General features: G+C 34.9%; 1 protein-coding gene across 1 annotated transcript in view; it reads right to left on the bottom strand.

Annotated features, from left to right (window-relative positions):
• Positions 1–22,101, bottom strand: part of KIAA0586 (KIAA0586 ortholog) — a 72,404-nt gene that overhangs the window by 41,619 nt on the left and 8,684 nt on the right. The window contains exons 10-20 of the mRNA XM_085315071.1: positions 20,894–21,014; positions 19,880–19,982; positions 18,619–18,660; positions 16,931–17,157; positions 15,912–15,984; positions 15,337–15,594; positions 14,709–14,877; positions 8,745–8,933; positions 7,717–7,904; positions 6,283–6,390; positions 5,015–5,095 (exon numbers count right to left, since the gene is read on the bottom strand). Of these exons, the coding sequence (XP_085171197.1) occupies positions 5,015–5,095; positions 6,283–6,390; positions 7,717–7,904; positions 8,745–8,933; positions 14,709–14,877; positions 15,337–15,594; positions 15,912–15,984; positions 16,931–17,157; positions 18,619–18,660; positions 19,880–19,982; positions 20,894–21,014 (1,559 nt within the window). The remainder of the gene's footprint in view (positions 1–5,014; positions 5,096–6,282; positions 6,391–7,716; positions 7,905–8,744; positions 8,934–14,708; positions 14,878–15,336; positions 15,595–15,911; positions 15,985–16,930; positions 17,158–18,618; positions 18,661–19,879; positions 19,983–20,893; positions 21,015–22,101) is intronic.

Raw genomic sequence — 22,101 nt, forward strand, 5'->3', positions numbered from 1 at the left:
ACATTTTTGTAAAATAATGTCATTGAGGCAACCTTTAGATTTTTTTCTTTGGGAAACAGTTATAGATGTGTCACAGCACACAAACCATATTCTCCCTTTCCCTTCTTATTATGTTGTAGTTAATAGACACAGTTCTAAACCTAGCAAATCATAAATCTGCAGAGSTATAAGAGTATAGGAATTGCTAAGTGAAACAGGATTTGGCTCATGTTTCCTGCCTGTACAGCATAGGGCAGGGAGCCAATGGTAATTCTAATACTTGAAAAATTTACTTGTGACATAATTGAGGTTTCTTGAAATATGTATCTCAGAAACATGCCTTTTTAAAAAACGAGAAAGCTTAAGAATCTGTAGTCATTTGTTGGGGAGGAGGGTTTGAAATTAAGCTTTCATTTTAAAGTGTCTTYAGTCTGAAAAGTCCCAAAAGTTAATGAGCGTGCAGTCAGTTAAAACTCTAATAAATATATCATCATTGAAGCATAGACATTAATAATCTACATGTGTACGTTAACTCTTTCACTAACCTCAGTTGCTGAAAACATAGAAGGAATTTCTTGGCAATTAATTCACAAGATCCCCAGAGACACTTTGAATCTAACTTTAATGTGCTATTCCAAAAAGTCACAAAAGTTATTCTGTGCACATTAACAATGTTTGACAGTTTCCAGAGATGTCATCCTCCTCCCTTTTTCCTCCTGAGTGCACACCCAGCATTCAATCCTCAAAAGCAYAGTCACCAACCCTTCATATCACACTATAACACTTTAGAAATGTCTCCTGATGGGTAAGAACCTGTATCCTTCATTCAAAAATTAAACTTAAAACATTTCCAATAGTAATATAATTCTRTAAGAAGAAAATTAGGCAGGTCAAAAAGAGTTAAAGAAATGAGCTCAAAATTACCGTGAGAGCATGTGCTGTTGCATAAGAAAGCTCACCGCAAATCTACATTTACTGAGATTGATCTCCTACGGATTGGCAGGAGCAAGTCTTTTTTTCTTTACATAAATTAAATTTACTTTTAATTGATAAAATAAAAATCCTAAGTATTTCTTATGCATAAAAGAACAAATCATTAAAAATGGAAAGAAAAGAAAGAAAAAACAAACAAAAAAACAGTAAGAGCTTCCTCTCCCCTTCCCCAACCCGTTATTAATGCTTCTCTCCCAGTTTAATATAATGCTAAAGCTGGAAGAAGTCAGACAGCTCCATGAYGGGCAGTAGAGTGAATAGCTATTTTGTTTGGGGGAGGAAAGGTAATCTTTCTGGATCTTTAAATAGTAATAATTTTCCAAAGAAAAGATGTAATTCACAAAGCAGGCAMAACAGAATACGCATATCTGGGCAACAAAGATCACTAAACTATTCTATTCATTCATTCAGAAATAAGACTGTAAAGTTATGCTCAAAATGTCACTGGATGACTTGCGAGCTGATAAACAATTAATTTTGTTAGGATATATGCATTCAWAACCATAATTCATTCTGACAGCAAACGTAAAGATGTCTTTGTCCACTGTTTCATTATGCAGTTTCTTCTGATTGTGTTACTCCATAAATTTTCTTTGATGTCTCCTATTTAATATAATCTTTTCTGAAAGTATGCAAAAAGCAAACATCTGGATTAAATAAACCAAGTACATACAATAAATGTTGTGTATAATTAGTAACTTCTGACAAGCTTTTGCAAACTTTCTTGCATTTCTAGATTACGCATAAAATATTTTACAGTTAACAGTGCACAAACTGAAAAAAATATCTGAAAATTACATTYATTTGGGGATGACATATTACCTCAGATAAATTTTTAAAAATAATATAATAGAATACTTAATTATACAGCTTGAACTTGCATATATATCACCTTGTAGCCAGTCCTGAATAATATGCACTCAGTTCTGCATGTTACGTCCTTGGAGACCTTTGAAAATATCTATCATGACTCCCGATCAAAATAATGCATGTATTAGAAAGTCTTTCAGATATGGTTGGAATATTAATCRTTGTACTTTAAACAGTATCAAGCTGAAATTCTATTCATTTCCCAAAATCACATGCAAATAATTACAATGCATTTGAAATGATTAGGTGGTACAGATTAATTTTGTTCCATTACTGAACATGCATATGTATGGCCTTTTATTAAAGCCATCCAAACCTTAGATTTCTTTTTGACAAAGATTTCTAAACCAATTTGCACAAGTAAAGTCTGGCTGTATTACAGATGCTACCTGTGATCTTTAGTCTGAAGAGCTATATATGTAAAAAAAAAAAAATAATTATATTCCTAGTGCCCCAAAGAGCATTTATAGGAAAGTCATCTTGAAGAAGATACGTTTACTCTGATATCTCTAAGTTATATATATTAGGATAGTATTCAACAACATGTAAATACATAGCTGTTTCAAAATGGAAGCTGAAATTCTGAGAAATAAGTCCCTATCCTGCAATTAGGGCATGTTTACAAAGTAATAGAGAGGACAAAAGTCTATCTACTCTTAAGTAAAGTCTAAGTTTGTCAAAGGCGCTCAGGTAGTGCTCATGAGAGACGGAGACTAGACTGAGTAAAGTCCATTCCAAGCTCATGTTAACTGAGCAAGTTGTTCGCTCTGGAGTAAGACAGGATCCATGAGAGGGTTGGTATTATGAGATCTCTTCTGTTCAGAAAGACTCTAAAACTCACATATGTACACCCACACACAAACCCACAAACAAGTCTGTAAGTTAAAGCTAGTAATAACCTTTTCACTTTGTTCCATATGTGAACCCTTCTAGTCTGAAATAAAGAGTATCTAATTCACAAACACAAAGGGGCACAGARGAAAAAGGACAGGTGCGAGACCCAAACAACCCCACCAGAGGAAAGAGCAGCCTGTTGCCCTGGCTGCTCCCAGAACTATCACAGGAGAGTGACCAGTCCCATTCCCAGCCGCGCAGCCTATCAAGAAGAGCAAATGGAAATGCTCTCCAGGCTGAGTGGGGTTACCCCGTTATTAYGGCATGCAGCAAAGCGCATTTGGGGATTATACAAAACTTACTACGGCATGGTTAGGGGAGGAACCAAAGGTGGGGAAAGGAAGGGATCAAGGTGGCTTGGGAAGGAACAAAGCATGGGAAAATGGATAAGGGAATAAAATAATTGTTGTTGCTTGTAAACAAGCAGCCAGTCGGTACASTTGTCTGATCATGTCATGTGCCTGATTAGTGCAGTTATTAAACTCCATTTTTGACTATTTTCCTAACTAGGACTCTCTATTCTGTGTACATGTATATATAAGGAAATCAAAGCGCAAACAGCTGGAGTCAGGCCATAAGTCATATGGGCCATGTCCATGTTGTCAGCAACTGGAGCTGGAGGGTAATGTGCTCTCTAGTGAATATCAAGATGGAAGAGCCAACAGATACATGGCTTGGGAGCCAAGTATCAAAGTGCTCTTAAGTCTAGGCTGGATATATGTACATCTCTTGAGAATCAGATAGCTGGAAAAGTCGGCTACCATAGGAACCAGAAGGTCCAGGCCTACTTCTGGAGAGACCACAAGGCCTAGGGGTTGACTGAAAAACTTGTTAGCATGTGTATATGTGCCATCTCTGGACAACTGGAGACAGAGGATCCAAGGATCAGTTACTGGGCAAACTGAGTATCTAGGGCCAGTTACTGGAGGGATCCTGGAGGGTACAGTCTGTAGCAAATGCATGCATACACACACACTATATATATGTATATGTATGTATATATATACACACAGAGAGATACATAAATATATATATATGTATATAAAAATGTTGTTTGTGTGTGTGTGTAAATATATATTACACATACACACGCAAAAGTACACAWGGATACGGGGCGGGGTATATTTCCCACTAATGGACCTTCMTCCTGAACTGCCATCAAGGGGAACAGGACAAGGCTATCGTTGCTGTTTGTGTGAGCATTGAGTCTTTCTCTCTGTGCTGACCGGTGCAGTCAGTCATATGTGTATGTTTATATGTATATGTATGTGTGTGTGTACTGCTTACATGTGCTTGTGTGTGTGCATGCTCAGCCTTGCTACTGGCTGGGCCTGGAAACAGAGCAGTGACAGTCTCACCTCTGTCAGGCTTTGGGATTTAGCAATCCCTATCAATTAGTATTTCAAATTCCAAAGTAACTCTTGAATATGTGTCTCCTTGCATGAAAGGTAAAGCAAATCCTAGAAAAAGAAAATGCCTGGGCCAAGGTCCTAAAGCCTTTTTGAAATTTCAAAAGAAATATATATATACATATATATATATATATATATATCACTACACACAAATATTTACCCTATTCAGCTCTAATAGAATTAACTTTTCATGGAAAAAAAAAGGAGAGGTGAGGGGGGAAAATAACGTATTTTCCCATGTAACATTTTATGATGYACCTGAAACGAAGTTATTGCTATAAAAGAGGCTTCCTTTTGATGTCTTAAATACTCTCGCCACTCCAAAAGTTGATTTTATGCTTTCACACAGTGTTTGTCTTGCACATTTTTAAGAATGTTGTCTACATGGTCCTAGGSCAAACATGTGTTTCACTTGGAACATTTTTTTGGTATTATGGTTAAAATATATCCCATTGCCAAAAATAAAAGATAAAAGCAATCCAGGAGAAAAACAGAAAAAAAAAAAAGAGAGAGAAAAAGAGATGAGTAACTCTTACTCATATATAAGAAAAATTTAATGTTTCAAGATATTTTTCTGTTATTTCATAAACTGATTTCTTAAATAGTTATATCCATCTTCTTCCTTTCTTCCYTTAGATGAGAATATAAGGGTTTCTTACTTTATTTACTCTCAAGATACAGACAAAAATACAACTTTCCCATATAACTTAGAATTACTGTCCAGTGTGAAAGACAAAAATGAACTTTATGATGGCTTTATTATTGCAAACACACATGCTGCTGTACTGCCACAGCATGACTTAGTGACTTGGAAAACAATCACTTTGGGTAAAGGCTATCCAGAATTCATTAATCAATATAATTACCTGCATAACATCAGCAGTGTCAACGAAGTTAGTTCCTGGATACTTTATGTCTTCTTCCTCATTATGTACATCTTCTGGAGTCTTAAAAAGACAGATTGAAATTGTTAGATTTCTCATATAGGGGGAAAAAACAACAAAAAAAAACAAAACAAAACAAGCATTAACAGAAAAACTTCATGCCAAGAATACAATTGCAATCCAGGAAAAATGCTTTATGTWTATTAAAAGTTAGGAGAAATTTCTTTGCATAGCATAAACAGTTTACTAAAAGTGTTTCTTGTAGAGTGACAACTACTCACACTGCATCTAACAGAGTATTTCACCACCAGAAGTTCTAGGGCAATATAACCCTTATTAAAATAAAAATTAGTATGACAAAACTTTGCCAAAGGTAGCACCCAAGAACCTAGAAATGTCTTAAGCCATTTACTTGTGTTTACATTCTACAATATCATTTAATAGCTCACTCTTTTAGTCCACGGTCTCTATCTTAYTCAGTGAACACCTTGACTATGGGACTCCAGAGGGCCTAACTCATTAAGTCAGAAAGGCAGCTGACACGCAGTGAAAACCAAAAGCACACTAACTATACAAATATAATCATTCTATCACTGTGCCCTAACTCAATTCTCACTGTTCAGTCTGTGCAGTGTATGAGACAAAAAGTCCAGTGCCCAACAACATGCCACCCTGTAAACACGTGCCCTWGTTTACAACCTGATCATTCAGCAGGCAGCATTCAGTATTTCTGTTCAAACAAAAATCTTCTGTAATACCTAGATTAGGTCAAAAAATGCTATTGAAAAGGTATAAGGGAAGAGCATAGAGAGGACCAGCCAGCTCTGTAGCCCAGACACTTTGTATCATTTATCCTCATGCAACAGGCTACACACACATACCACCCACCACTCAAATACAGATAAGGGACAGAGGAATGAAGAACATTTTCAGTCCTCATGCCAACACCCTGAAGCCAATATAAATAAGACAAAACATGACGTGGGCCAATAAGGGATTATAATTCTCAACAAGACAGAGAAATACTGTTTTTCTTAGGGTTTTGCTACAGTGCTTACTTATTCTTGGAATAATAGGGTCTTACTTTAAATTTTCATTTGCTCAAACAAATAACTCATATTAAAAATTCTTCAATATAACTATTCCACTTTTTTCTGGAACCAAATAGGAATAACTTGGTAGTAATTCAACATAATTTACACAATTTTCTTATTTTTAACGGATTTCAATTCATTTAGACCAATCAATACCTGTATTACAGTACTGACAGGAGGAAGTGCCATTTCTGAGCCTGGAAGTTCATGGTTTAAACTCACACTGCCACTTGAAATACTGTCAATATCTACGTTTGGTAATACCTAAAATAGGAAAAAAAAAAAGAAAAAAAAGATCCAATCTGAAAAATCTATGTTTCAGTTCAGCTACTATCACCAAACTTTATACATTCTCTTCTTTTACTTGCTATTGAGTCACTACATTCTTCACAAATCCTCTTTTCTCATACCTGCATCTGCTAATAACCTGATTCTAAAAACAGAATACTACAATACACAAAAAGTAACCCCTGATAAATACTCTCTTCTCTTCTTCCGGAGCCTGATTTCTTCTGTTCTCTAATCACTCAGGTTAACATCTTGATTTTTAACTATAGTAGGCTGCTAACTCCCTGATACTTTGTGTTGCATATAAATATATCCATAACTATTTACACAATAGATGCCCTAATTCTATTCATATGAATTAGTTAGACTGTGTGTTTGACTTGCATTTACATTATGTTTGCTTATAAGTCACTGTGTAGATTGGTCACTGTCTTTATTTTGTCATACATCTGGCATGGTAAAATAAAGGGATGACTGTTGAATAACATAGCTTGTAATAGAGGYATGTCCACTACAGCATCAAAAAAAATTTTTTTTTTGAAGAACAGGTGCACAATGCATGAAGTTTTAAACACTAGTTTAAGTCTCTGGGGAAAAAGAAAAAGTTACCTTAAACAATTAAGAACTAACTGAGTGAAATAATATAAAAAGGTATGTGAGTGCCATACAGTGACATAGGAAAGGAATGAACCACATACTCTATTTCTGTTTAACTTCGAGTTCCATGAATGATTTATATCTAAAAGGTGTATGTAGGAGTGTGAATATTCTCAACAATCTGAATTCAAATTACTCAACACGTAAAGAAACATTTACTTCCTTGACAATAGATTTATGTAATAAAAACTAGAAGGACTTCAGTGGTTGATTAATCAGGAGTGAAATTCTTGGGACTAATACCATACTTGAAACAGAAATCTTAAAGACTAAAGCATTCAGCCAAGAAAAGTGATATTTATATTAATACATTTATTATTTCAAGTTTGTTCTGGCTTGAAAATCTCCTTTAAAAAACAAGMAAGCATGGGATATTATATGACACAGGACTATTTTACAAATAACATGCATTGCTGACTTGCAGGAGAAATTATTATTCTATTTTGGTTAAATAATAAAAAATACTGTTAAAGTATGAACAAAAATATCAGCAAAGAACAACCACCTTTTGCTCACTCCATGCCATAAACTTCTAATGCTTACAGAAAAGCATCTACAATGTCAAAGTAACTTGCTGATGGATGTAATTATGTCTGTAGTTAGCATTTATGTATAAACAGAAAAGTCATCACTCTTGATACATACTTGTACGGACAGTTGAGGTGGATCCTTTTTCTCTGATCTCATCTCTATTACAGCTATGTTTGGTTTCTTTGTCTGAATTGTTGGCTTTGGTGGCACTGGAGGAAGAGAGGTTGTAACTGTAACAGGGTGTGGTTTGCCTATAACTACTCCAGCAGGTTGCAGTGAGACATCACTGATTTGTGTTTGACCTAAGGAAAGTTTTAAAATAAATAAATAAATAAATACATAAATCTTGAGAACAAGTCAGTAAAATAAAAATATTAATTAAAATACAATTCTGGGTGTCTAGGTTTCACATAGACTGAGCTTATGCACAATTATAGAGCAAATCAAAATGTCCTCTATTATCTATTATGCTAAAGCCTAGTATTTCACCAGGTAGATTTAAGCTTTTCCCAACACAAATTTGAAACACTGACATTTTTCAGATTATGAATCCGTTCCGAGCCGTTTATTTGACTACGGTGACACCTACTGCTGAAAACAAGAATAACTACATTATCTTTCCTGGTTAAGAATTGTTACCATACATGCTTCACCTCCCTCACACTTTCTTAACCACAAATATTATGACACTAAACACAGCATCCCTCAAATTTTAATTTGAGGCTCTCTATCCTGTATAATTATTTTCTTTAAATTCTGACCTAATATTAAACTTTCCCCAAACAAGGCCAATAAACAGGCTCTACAGAAGGTCCAAAAATACAGACACAATAATTAYAAAATAGTTGGTTTGGCACAATGCTGCTGAAGCCATTGGGTTGAAGTTATTGGAAGTGATGACTCCAAGGGCCAATGATTCGGTTTCTGTTAATATGGGTGCCAAACACAATGCTAGAACAARAACTCTAGAAATGGAGAGTGTACCAAGGAAGGTATGTACAGTTATACTGCTATACACAGCTATATTGCTCTGCTAGAGAGTAGTTAAATATGTAGCATGAAAAGGAGAAGAACCAGAGGATTCTGAACTGCTACCATATATTAACCTACACAGATCCCCATCTATAGGTATTTGATCCTACCTAGTGGAATAGCCATAGGAATTAGATGACCTTCAAGTGGACCACAGTCAGCAGGTGCATCTCTACTTGGACTGAAGAGATACTGCTTTTCGTGGGTAGGCACAGGCAAAGGATGCTSTTTCTTAGGGCTGGTTACCACCTTCTGTGTGTAAGAACATGTTTGCGTTCTTGCTGACTTTACCTTTGTACCTGAAACAAGAACCAAATAAATCGCATATCATCAATGCCTGTACAAACACAGTAATATCATAGTCACTAATTAAGCTGTTTGACTGAAAGTTATGAATTTCTGCTGTGAGATGGAGGAAGTGAAGGGGATAGGCAGGAAGGGAGGAATCCAAGAGTGGTAAGTTGTATAACTCAGTAGTAACAGCTGTGAAGTTTTGTGCATCAGAATCTAACAAATAAGCAGACAACTAAGCACACTGAAATGCAAAGAAAAGGGATGGTAATAGGCTGGAATGAAATGTACAGCTGAGCAGTTAAGAAAAATCCATGCCAAATTCATAATGATCCAATCATATATTTCACAAAGTGAATGACTGAGATGAAGAGATAATAGGACAGGTAGGAAAAAAAAAAGGAGTTCTTCAGGTCCATATCAAACGCAGAACCTAGTTCAATACCAAAATTAAACCACACTAGTGATGAACTGAGAACTGCTATGGCCAGTCAGATGTTGAACAACTGACAGTATCTTGGTTAAAATATCTTTTCTTCATAGTACACACCCATGTCATATAATTTCTTCATTCTCTTTTTGCACAATGTTTGAAACCAAGCAATCAATAAAAGTAGATGAAAATGACTGCAGAAATGAGCAGATTATCCTGTTGGTATTTATGAAAGGAGAGGGAAAAAAAAAATACAACGGACTGCGTATTCAGTACTGCAGGGAAAACTCCTATATAAAGATYATTTAGTTTAATACTCTTAGTTCTCCTTCCATTCAAATTACATGCACAACTTAATATAGGTTCACAGAATTTAAAAACAAACAACAAACAGTTCTAAGGTTGTAAGCTTGTAAAATCAGAAGAAAACCATCACGATTACCTAGCATGGCCTTTTAGATCACACAGGCTATCTGAAACCCTAAAGTAATGTTTGAACTACAGCCCAGCTCTTAGAACGCCATGCAAGTTTTTTTTTTTTTTTAAGGCAAAGGTGGAGAATATAATCAGACTTTAATCTGCTGTTCATATGATTAACTGCCTAAACTTTATAAATACGCACTTTGTCTCCAGCCCCAAAATCAACAGGTATTCAAGSGAACAGGTATAACCTATGGATTCCCAGTTTCAGACTCACTGTTACTGGAAAATAAAGCTGTAATTAATACCTATACATCTTGACTTGCAACTTCAAGGAAGTACTGATTTTTTGGGCATAATTTTGCAAATAAATTCTCAAAGAGCCACCCAAAAGAAATCTGTATTTAACAATGCCTTTTCTACTTAAAGCAGAGAAGAACATTTATGCCAATGTTGCATATCTTGCTGTACATGCATGAAAGTTCTTTTTTAATCTATATTCTTGAAAACAGTAGATACTATGGGCACATTAAACTCTGGAATTCAAATACAGGCAAAGTTCTCAAAGTGACTCCAGCTTGATCCACGAGATGTCTTCATTTTAGATTACAGTTTAYATTCAACTTAGGATTTAATGAAAATTATTAATCTTTATCTCAACGGATAAAAACTGCCAGATAGATCCCCAAAAGAGTTGACAATTGAGTCATGAAATAAAGGTTCTTCTATTGCTATTTTGTAGGAGTTAGGAAAATGAACCTGGAAAAAATCACRCGGGTAACAACTCAGCATGTTCACCACAGCTGAAAAGCATCATCTTACTCCTCTCTTGTTTTTAATCATCCCCTTTTATTTTCATGAGCAGTTAACACATGGCAAGAGAAACAMTCATGTTAGCTCTGTTCATACTTAATAACGTCATAATTATTTGAAGAATAAAAGTTAACCATGACAAAATTTAGGAATAATAAAGATTCATAATGTGGCATACAGCAACGCAGATAAGGGAATAAGCCAATGCACTGAAGAAGTGGCATTTTAGTACACACAGATTATGGGTTATAAACCTAGGAAAAAGAAAGAAAAAGCAAGTCRTAACTTCAATCTGAGAATGCAGGTCAGAAAGCAGTGCCTCTGAGAAAAGGCTTTAAGGTCACGTTGGATAAGCAATGCAATGAGAAAYCATAATACAACACTGTGGTTACATAGAGTAATGTAATCTTAAAATGTCTCAACAGGARAGCAGTGAAACGGAGTAGAAGACTTCCATATATGATGACACTACATTCAGTTCTACTTGGTACCTCTGTAAACATTAAAAYAGTTGGGACATTAAAAGCCTTTTTAATTTTGTTAAGAAAGTTACATAGAAACTGAACTAGCTGCAAACTGAAGCCAAGCACATTATAAACCAGTTACTAAATTTAAAGCATTGCATTTACTTTTGAACAGTGAGATATCTAGCCACAGGAAGAAGTAATTAAGGTTAGAGTTTCTGATGTCTTTAAACGATGAGTACATGCCTTTCTGCATGTACTCTTTAGTCAAAGACAAATTATTCTTTCGTCAAAGACAAATTCCTGGAGTCATCAACAGGGTAAAGAGATAAAATTTAGTGGCTTGTGATTTAGAAGAGGTCATACTATGATCTAATAATCCCTCCGCCCTTGAACTTTTGAGTAAAAGCAGAATTTGGCAAGATATCTGTAATACCACTAAGTTGCAAACACAAGGTTCTTGCAGTAAGAATGATTAAGTACTGTACACACAGCACTTCATTTTAATTGCTTTCCACTCCCCCTCCTCCAGAAAGTTTATTTGCACTGGGCAGAAATTTGGCATTTGATTAACCTGAGTTTTTTTTWAAAAAAAATGTTTTACATATACTTCAGTTAAAATTAYGCAAGAAAACAATTTTTTAAAGAAACACTCTCTTACTCATATAATGTGATTTTTTTTTCCAACTTCCCAGAAAAATTCAAGTATTACTCACTACAGTTTATTTGCAAAGAAAATGGTTGAGAAATTTATAAAATGACTGAGAAGAGACTCTCCAGATGGCCATGGCAGTCTTAAACAAACATCCTTGTTCTAACRCTAATTTAAAACTAGCTAAATGGACTGCTCTAACAAAAAATAATGTCATTTTAATAAGTCTGGATCTTCTAGCCAATCAAACTCAAGGCCAACTCCTTTCAACAATTTTAAAGCATTTATCACCTGGTATATCAAGGCCAGGAAGGGGAATCTGTGGGTGCAATCCCATAAAGGAAAAAAACCAACCRTGCTTAATGCAAGCAAGATTTCTGTGTTTTCTAAGAACCTGCTGCTTTTAAATGCATAYGCAACTTTGCTTCATTTTATTTGCACTCCCACAACAGAAGAGTTCGTATCTCTTTCCCRTTTTATTATTTATACTATCCTACCRTAACAGCATCTTTCAGAATAGCAGTCCACAAAAACAGTTAACAATTTTGACTTCACTAGACTGATGTGAAACACAGAAGTATTACACTTTCTTTTTATTGACAAGATGTGGAAAAGCACAAGCACTAAGCAACTTGATCAATTGTCACATAAAAAGAGTCACAGACAGGCAACGCCAATGTTTTAAGTACTGAATAAATGCCAGTATCAAATAAATAATGACCTCAGTCTAAAGCCATTAAAATCAAAAAGCCTGGAAATAGGTCATAGGAATGTTATTGTAGTAAGTGACACAAAAAATATCCATCTTCTTCTTTTCTTTCCTTAGATGAGAATATAAAGGTTTCTTACTTTGTTTACTCTCAAGATATGGACAAAAATATAACTTTCTGTAATTACAGTCCAACATGACAGAGAGAAATGAACTTTATGATGGCTTTATTATTGCAAACACACATGCTGCTGTAGTGCTATAGCATGACTTAAGCGACTTGGAAGAGAATCACTTYGGGTAAAGGCTATCCAGAGTTCATTCTGTTTTTAAGCAAATAGCTTTTAAACTGTATCAGTCACTGTATCGGTCACATTCAGGAGTTCAGGAAGATTAAATGTGGCACAGATCTAGAACTTAGTMTTCTCTTTCATCTGCTAATCACCTCTAACAGAAAACAAGCTAAAGCATCAGACTGGCTTGTTACAGTTGCATGCAAGCTGCACCTTTAAATCTAACAGAGTACCAAATTAAACATGGTATTGGTGGAAGATTGTTAGTATCAAATGACCTACTTTTTATTAAGATAAGATTTGTACAAGGGAGGGGGAGAGTACGACATACTTTTTCTGACTCTTTAGAAAGTATTATTTCTGAAATGATGGAATTGGCCTCCCAGGAAAGGTTATGCYCTCCAAAGAACCACAGCCCTATAAATACTGAGGAAAAAATTGTAATTTAGGACTCAGTGAAAGCAGAACTGCTAATAAAATATTCCTTAAAGGACTGTCTGTTCTCAGTTCAAGTCTTAGAAGTCACTGTATTGTAGTCTAAGCTAACTTAATTCTTGAATATTTTATTCAAAAAATTCTGTGCAGAATAAACTAAACTGCAGAGTCAGCAGTCAAAAATAGTGACAYAGTACACCAGTCCTTCAAATCAGTATGTTCACATCTTTTACAAAGAAAGAAACGTATTAAGAGAGGTAAAATTAAGAATACAACTAACACAATTAGCAGTTCTCAATTTTCTCTTCAATCACTGTATATAATACTAAGTTCTCTCTGTTTTAAAATAGAGTAATTTTGAAAGCTCTTCTGGATTTTTGCCAGAACTATTAACCACATTATCAGAAGAAATATGAGAATTTCTAATACTCTCTACATAGATCATAACTAGCTCTAGAGCAYAGGTAAGAATAGCACCAAAGATTAGGCTACACCTAACAACACATTCCTGTACWACTTCGTGGATTTATCACTGTGAACATCCATCGTAATGTCAAAAAGAATAGCAGGGCTTGTCTTCAAAGAAATATATTCAGTGTTTTATACCATACATTTTCCTGGCCTAAAAATATGGTCTCATTAAGTAGCTGCCTTCATCACATTAATCTCTTATATTTTATACAGAACATGCCTATTTTGATACATGTTCACGATAATAAAAAACACACATAAGACTTTAAATGAGACAGTTAAGATTGCAATGACTAGCAAAAAGCATAACAGGTTTGAAAATTATTACCTTCTGATTTTAGTATTTTGCTTACAGCAGTAAAGAATGGAATTAAAACAATATTTCCATCAGTTAGATAACTTTAACAAATTAGTACAAAAAAAAAAAAAAAGTTATGCTCTGCATTTAAGCCTGATTTGTCTGCCAAAAGAAGTTACCTGCATTTAGTGAACTCAGCTGATGCCTTTTGATTAATATGTCTTTCCATATTTTCAGGTTAACAGATGTAATCTTCTAACCCTTCTATTTCAATTTTCATTTTTCAATTCACATATTAAAGGTGGGACAAGATATACCAGGTTTCYTTAATTTTTCAGTTCCCAATAGATTCCTTAAATCCATATGAATCAGTCACTTAACTGACATGACTGGATAAACCTGACAYGAAGAATACATGCCTCTCGACAATCTTTATCAAAAGCTGGGTTAACCTTCTGACACACTCTGCTTCCAGGCGCTTATGCTGTTCTTCTRGCAATTCTGTTGCTTAACTTTCAGATTTCCATAACAATAAATATATACCAATATGTTTACTAAATTCAGAATTAAGTATGAATTTGACAATCTAAAATAGGTCAGATACATTCTGAGCTGTTTTGAAACTCTATTTTCACAATATTTAACTTTGAAAAGAGCATCTCTTAACCCCACAGGTGTTGCTTAAGCTTTACACTGAAGAGCAGTAAACTATGAGTAAGTATTTTAAGCTATACAAGGAATTTCTATAAAAAGCTCTGGAAAACAAGACTTTCTTCACATCAAATAATTACTTACCTCTAATGCACTCTATCACTTTAGGTCTTTGAAGCTTAGACTTGGGAGAGGGAGAGTTGAATCTTAGGTATGGTGCTTTTCTAAGCGTGCTACGATGGCCCTGGTAAATTGGTTTCCCATAAACTTGGCACAAATACTCTTCATTTTGCACCACTGCACTTCCAAATCCCTGCCACAAGAGAAAAAAATGCTTAACAGCTTTCCCACGTGTGAAAGTTAAACACATCATTACTTTGGACCTTTTTCCAGTYTTACCTGTCGCAAAGTCTCATGAAGAATTTAAGATTAACAAGTTCTGTGATCAATAGTATATATTGCATGTAGACATGTGTGCATTTCAATAAACTTACTATCAGCTGGATGAAATAGCTGGCACTGTGTAAGATGAAATCATAACATGGCAATGAACTCTGCACTATTATACAAAACTAGCTTCGGTTTCTACAGCACATGAAAACAAAGGCAATTCTGACAACAGAAATCCACAAGACAGAGCTATTCCATTTTCATTTAAAATTATCACAGTTGCACATATAAATACTACAATCTAAAACACTGCAGTCATTATCCCCCCCAAAAAACAAAACAAAACAAAAACAAAACAACCCCACCCTACTTGGGAACTTACATCTGCCTTTTTTTCTTTCCTTTGCAAACCKCCAGAAGGATAAGTTCTTAACGTCTGTTTTCTCATGTTATCTTCTGCTTGCTTCTGCAATGGCTTAGCTGCAGATAAAGACTTCTTTGTCAAGAACCCTTGGATTTTCTGAGTTTCTGCTTTACTTTCTTTATTGGTCTTCATAGCCTTATTGTTCTGGGTTCTCTTGATCCRTGGAACCTTTTGATCATATTTCACTTGATCAAAATCATTCCTTGCCAATTCAGTCTGAAAATAAAACATAAAAGTAATAAAAGGAGATTTTACATTTAAGGCTATTAGAAGAGTCTATGGATAACTTCGAAGTTCAGAGAAATGATCTGTTTTTTATATTAGCCAGCAACAGCGACCAAGTGACTTTCATTAAGCAATGGAAGTCTTAAAATAGAGGCAAATATTTTATTATAGGAAACTATATGCTAGTAATAAAAGGCAGTTTCCTCATATTTTGAAACTGAGAGTAAATCATGTTAACTGTCTATGTTAACAACGTCAGAGTGAAAAATAAAATGTACAAATTTTGAACTCATTTTTTCCAGCCATACCTGGATTTCTAGGCTGATTGCCTTAATCCACTCATCYACAGTCTTTCTGATACGAATCTCCTCCAATACATCCCTGAAATGTAAGAGTGAGCTATTTTAGGTCAGTACTTCTTAAATTGCAAAGATTTGTTCCTGGAAAAGTAGCAGCCTTTCCTATGGAAGGCTGTAGAACAGAAGAAAAACCTAGGATTATGAACCTCCAAAARGCACTGAGCATATCTTATGCTAGTTTCCCCAACTTTTTTAAAAACATTAATGCTACCTGCAAAAGCTCACCTGTTTCTAGGTACTAACATTGTCACAAACTTCTTTAAAGAAGTGACACTCACGTATTGGTTCCTAYTTTGATCAAGAATTGAAAAATCAAAGGAACAAAGAAGTTCTGACTCAACAAAGATAAAAGCAGATGCCGAAAAATACCACTTTCTCTAAAAGGTTATTATAGCAAATATCGTGCCTGCTTTTTTAAAAAAAGTCACAGTAGTTTTAACAAGAATATTATAATTATGATTTAAGCAGGCGTATTTAACACAATTGACTAACCAAGCAGAAGTAAATTCAAAAGCCAATGATTTTTTGTAGGATGAGTAGAACATTTRCAGGTTTATGAAGCCTGTTAAGGAAAGTCTTTCAAGCCCTGAATCACGAAACCAGTCGCTGGTTTTCCCACTTACGCAAGTCTGCGTACAAAAAGCTATATTCCCACTTGTCATGACAACAGAACTGTTTGTCCACACGTGAATTTGTCCTGTGTTATAATTTAGATTTAAGTTCTGGGGCACAGATCAGACCCAAGAAGTAACCACCACCTATCCAAAAAAATTCAAATCACATCTGGAGATTCAAAAACATATGAAGCTCAAGAGAATCATCTCATGATTGTTATAAATAAGCAGTAAACCTCTTTTCAGKGAACTGCAGTGGTTCTTCAATGCATGCAATTGAAAAAAATGTAAGAGAAGTAACGTGCATATAAAAATACTAGTAGCTACGTAAGGCATCGAGTAACAGGGTCTAACCTGTTTGTAGTCAAGGCGTTAATGAAAGTATACATGGCATCCCCATCTTTTGCACGAATAATGGCTTCCAAATTTTCTTCAAGGACTTTTTTATTGTTTTGAACTCCTCTCAAAGTTCTTTCAGCATCCTTCAGCATAGATTTTGGTGCTTTAACTTTATGAAGTATGGATGGTTTAATGAGCTGATGATGCTCAGAAAGATCAGGTGCAACAGTAGGTTTTTTTAACTAAAATTGAAGCAGAACAGTTGTTTTTTAATCAGAGATTGTAACCATATAATTTTCTACACATTGACCAGAATTACTATTGGTCTATTATCAACTCGTGGTCCAGCATACAAAATAACCGTCCAAGTGTACTATTATCAACTTCAGAGTTACCAAGGAACATTAAATATTTTGCAAAATACTGAAAAGTCAAACAAATGGAAAGMGATTCAAAAGCTCTCAGGTATTAACTCTTAAATGCAAACCTACCAAATATGAGAAGTAATGCTAATAAAGCATAAACACATGTGAAAAAATGGCACTCAGATATATGAAGTGGATACCACATGGRAATCTCTCCATGCAATAGGATTTAAGCAGCATTAAAAAAAAGTAAAAACAATTTTCTCTAAATATGCACTCATTTGACATCAGTCTGTCCCAAGAAACATCAATATACATGAGCTTTAACACAGACACACACTTACCATCACCATGATCCTCTGTTTTACTCACTTTTGGTTTTCATAAGAAACAATGAAGTATCTATCAGCCATTTACTTTGCAGAACTCTTTTATAAAAAAATCAAAACCAAACCCATATTAGCTACTAAATGGAAATGGAAGGAACACTAGTACACAGGGAACAAGCAACCATACAACTACAGGTCTCACGCTTTTTATGAAATGCAAAAGACAACAAAATAGAGCTTCATTCCCCAGAAAAGAAGCAAAAAAAAAAAAAAAAAATACATGTATGTAAGGAAAACAAAAAAATCATCTCTCTTCACCTTCCCCCCCCCAAAAAAAAAGACCCCAACCTTTAATAGACTCAGAGAGCATGAACTGAACAAAGTTTCTCATATCAAAAATTAGTTTGGGCTTTAAGGAGACTCTTTTTTAAGCCATAACAAAACAAAAACTTCTGATCTAACAGGCRTAATTACTGAAGCATAGCTGACAGGAAAAAAGAGAAACAAACATGCTGATCCTGTGACTTTGGTTTTGCCTGGTAAGGAAAGGACAATTTTCCAAATTATTTGTGAATTTTATGTAGGTTTCATTTCAAAATGAAGCCTTTGGACAAATACTAGCTCAGCAAGACAGCTGAAATTTGTGAAAAGCATAACAAATGTAGATACACATTCGATACAATCTTAAAATGGCAAGGACTTGCCAATTACACGGAGAGCACGAAATAGTAACTCTATTAGCAGTCCACACCCTGAGTATTTGAGGAGGCAGCTTTCCGCCTGACATTTGTATTAGACTTCCCTCTGGCCAGTTCAAAGATTGAAAAAGACAAGTCAAAGAACAAGTTAAACCTTACTTTGATTAACTTAGTCTAAATATAACAGCAACTTTTCCAAAAAACTACAGGCATGCAACAGTTATAATAGTATCACCTCATTGTAAGCATATTCAACACAGTTTTAGTATTACACTACTATAAAAGAAGTTAACACAAAATTCAAGTGATACCTTAATAAGATCATTCATGTCTGATTTCCATGAATTTGCTTCCTAAAAAGACACAAGAAGAGGAGCCTTTGAAACTTATCCAGAGACAGGTGTGAATAAATCAGATCACTTTAACTGGATAGAAAGAATGTTTTGACCTACTGAACCTCACTGCTCACTTCTTTTGGATTAGAGCACCAGCTTCTGCTCTGCCTCCACYTACCTCCATTATTCAGACCCTCCATTCGCTTGTTTAACAAAGCCAGTGGTCATTTATCCCAAACATCTGAGAGTCATTTATGTCAACTGTCTCTCTCTCAGTCTTCTGTCCTGCCCTGCTTTTTGTTGCTTATACTAAGTGATGCTATTTAACATAACTCTTTGGCAACAGTAATACACAGATATTTCCTAAGTAAATAGGGTACATAGCATCCATTCATTTACCAGTAAAAACAGTTAAACAAGCAATCCTCTAATTTGTTATAAAATCTATAAACTAGATGGAGCATCAACTATATTGTAAGATATTAGATGAGGCTGCATCTTTTAAAGATAGAGCAAATTGAATAACTTGCATGTAATACACGTAATGAAATATGCAAGCTGAAACCTTCAATCACAGAAACGAACTAATAGAATCAAAGTTATTATGTTCCAAGATAATTCAAACTTGTGAATTTTCAAGTCTTCTTCTTTCCCACTGCTTATATTCACAAAAACAGAGAAAACCACAACAGATGGCCTAAATGATCAGGTACACTTTGCTTCCATACAGAACCAGGCTAGATAGACAAAAGCCTCAGTTTTCAAAAGCCAAAAAACAGTTACATGTTGCTAGCACAGAACCATTGTATCAGCACAAAATCATCAACACACACACACACACACACACACACACAGCAACTATATGACAGGTAATTCTTTGGAAACAGCACTTTTTCTTAAAAGAAATGGCAAAATGAGAATGCAAGAAACTTAAATCACCCCTAATACTGACTGTCCTTAAGTAGACCATTTTTCTTTCCCAGAATGGGAAAGTTACAGCTGCTCCGTAGCTCCAGGATTGCAGGGACTCAGCAGAAAACAGGCATTTAAATAAACAAAACAAAGATAAAAAATATTAAAAAAACACTACATCACTGATTTTTACTGTTATATGTTTGATAGAACAGGAGTAAGAAGCTCTAAAATCTAGTTTATTGCACATTCATTATTTAGGATCAAAGGTTTTCTTAGCCTTGTTTATTCAAATTCTTGGCCATCCTCATAATATGGTCTTTACCTGCAACATATTGTGCATTTCTCTTCTCAGTTGGCCAAGATCTTGAAGTAGATCATCTGCTTTTTTCACCGTTTTCTCAATTGAACTGGAATTTTGGAAGGACCTTTCAAAAGCAGAGAATGAGTTTGCATGCAAAATGGTAGGTCTGACAGGAAAAATACTCTTTATTAAAATTCTCATGCCTCCTCAAGTCAATCAGAAAAGCACCTGACTTCTACACTGACTACTTGAACACATATTTTAAGTACAGGAGTCCCAAAACTTTACACAAAACAGAATGTGCTTTTCTGCCTGAGGTTACAGACWGGTTACTGTGTTTACTCTGTTTATCACTTATACCTTGAGACATAATCTTGTATTTTCAACAGTGAAACTCTATACAAAATTCAGATGTATGAGAGCAACATTAACTTTGAAAATCTTTTCATTTGAAGCAATTACTAGCATTTTTGTTCATACTATCATAAATAAAACACTGTGTCTGTAGCTGTTTCTAACTATTTTTGTGAAATTATGACATCAAATTATCAGCTGTGGAAAACTATGCTTTAGACTGGATGGCTAAGAAAATTTCCTAACCTAAAGCTTAGAAATAGACAGGCTAGTGTTGCTCATTCCCAACAAAATGTTTTCATAAAGCTCCCATAAGCAGGCAGCTTAGAGTCCACTGATGAGGGGAATCCCTCCTTAACACAATAYTTGTATAACTGACTTCCTGACATGACTTCTCAAGCAGTTCCAATAAAAGAAATATGTTTGGAAGAAAGGAGAGCACTGCAAGTGATTCCCACTGACCTCTGAGAATGGTCGTTACCAACTACCCTTAACAACTGGCCTTATTTACCTCATATCATAGAAATCCCTCTGTGCCCCAATAYTTTACTTGAAGCATAGCTTTGTTGGATTCAAGGTCCACACAAGTGATTCTATTACATCATCAATATTTAATACATCTTTCTCAACCTCATTAAAACAAAAGATCTACCTCAATTTTGAATTGTTACATTCATTTACCCATCTCTCTTGGAATGCCAGCTYCTTTTATTACTGTTTGATGTTGCATTCTCAGAAGACTCAATTTGCCTCAGTGGAGTCTCTTSAGAATTCAGAATATGCTCAAGAAGTCTTCCTCCACCTAAAGCAGAAAAGAAAGWAAGTTACACCCACTGTTAAGCTTGTTCAATACATTTAACACTTTCTTCTCCTTTCCAGATAGTTCACGATTAGGTAATATTCACCAAAAGTAGTAAACATACATATATATTTTTTCTTCTTACATATTTACTTCAGTAAGGATAAGTCTCATCAAAATGTTCACATCTATCTATCTTACTATGATTAATCTGCATAGCAAAGCAAGAACACAGATGAAAGAAACTGGGACATTCATTAACTGAGTCAGAGAAACATTTTGTTCATAAAGTCACAGATTTAGGTCATGATTCTTTTTTAGCTCTTCTTCTCTGGTCTTATTTTCCTCAGCAAAAGAAAAAAAATAATCAAACAACACATGTGAAAATACCAATAAATATTTTCATGAGACCTGTGACAAGCATATAATGTGTCATATGGATGCACACRTTTATATGGCTAGATTCTCAGACTGACAAAAAGCAGCAGCATTGGTTCTGATGGTAGAAATAATCTTAAAGGAAAAAGTCATGTTTTCTAAAATGGACATTGTTTTTTTAATTCACTCTAAAACAATTTTTGACTATACTTTTATACAGGCCACCTTCTAATTATAGAATCAATTCAGCCTGGAAAGCATCTCAGGATGCCTTCTGGTCCAATCCTTCACTCTGGACAGAGTCAACACTGATTTCTATGTAGGTTGCTCAGGGCTTAGCTCAGTCAAATCCTGATTCCCCAAAACAAAAYGAAACTACACACACAGACATGCCTACCACACTGTAAAAAACAGTTGGAGATTAAAGAWGAAAGGAAAGCAAAAGTTACTAGAAATCTATACAGTCTTCTTGAAAATTTTAAGGGGGAAAAAAACAGTAATTAGTATAGTCAAAGACAAAATTGCAGTGACAAAGGTTTAACTTGAAATACAATATAAGAAGGCCACACAAGTTAAAAAGTAAGCAGAAAGCAAAATATATATTTTAATAACATCGCTCCTAGACCAAAGGGAACAAAAAGAATATGGGAGGTCTTTGAAAAAGAGAAGTAGAAGCAACAATCTCACAAGCAACTAACCAAGTTATAAACTA

The sequence above is a fragment of the Rhea americana genome, unplaced genomic scaffold (genome assembly GCF_003343005.1).
Source record: "Rhea americana isolate MKP2758 unplaced genomic scaffold, rheAme1 scaffold_42, whole genome shotgun sequence".
NCBI classification, from domain to species: Eukaryota; Metazoa; Chordata; class Aves; order Rheiformes; family Rheidae; genus Rhea; species Rhea americana.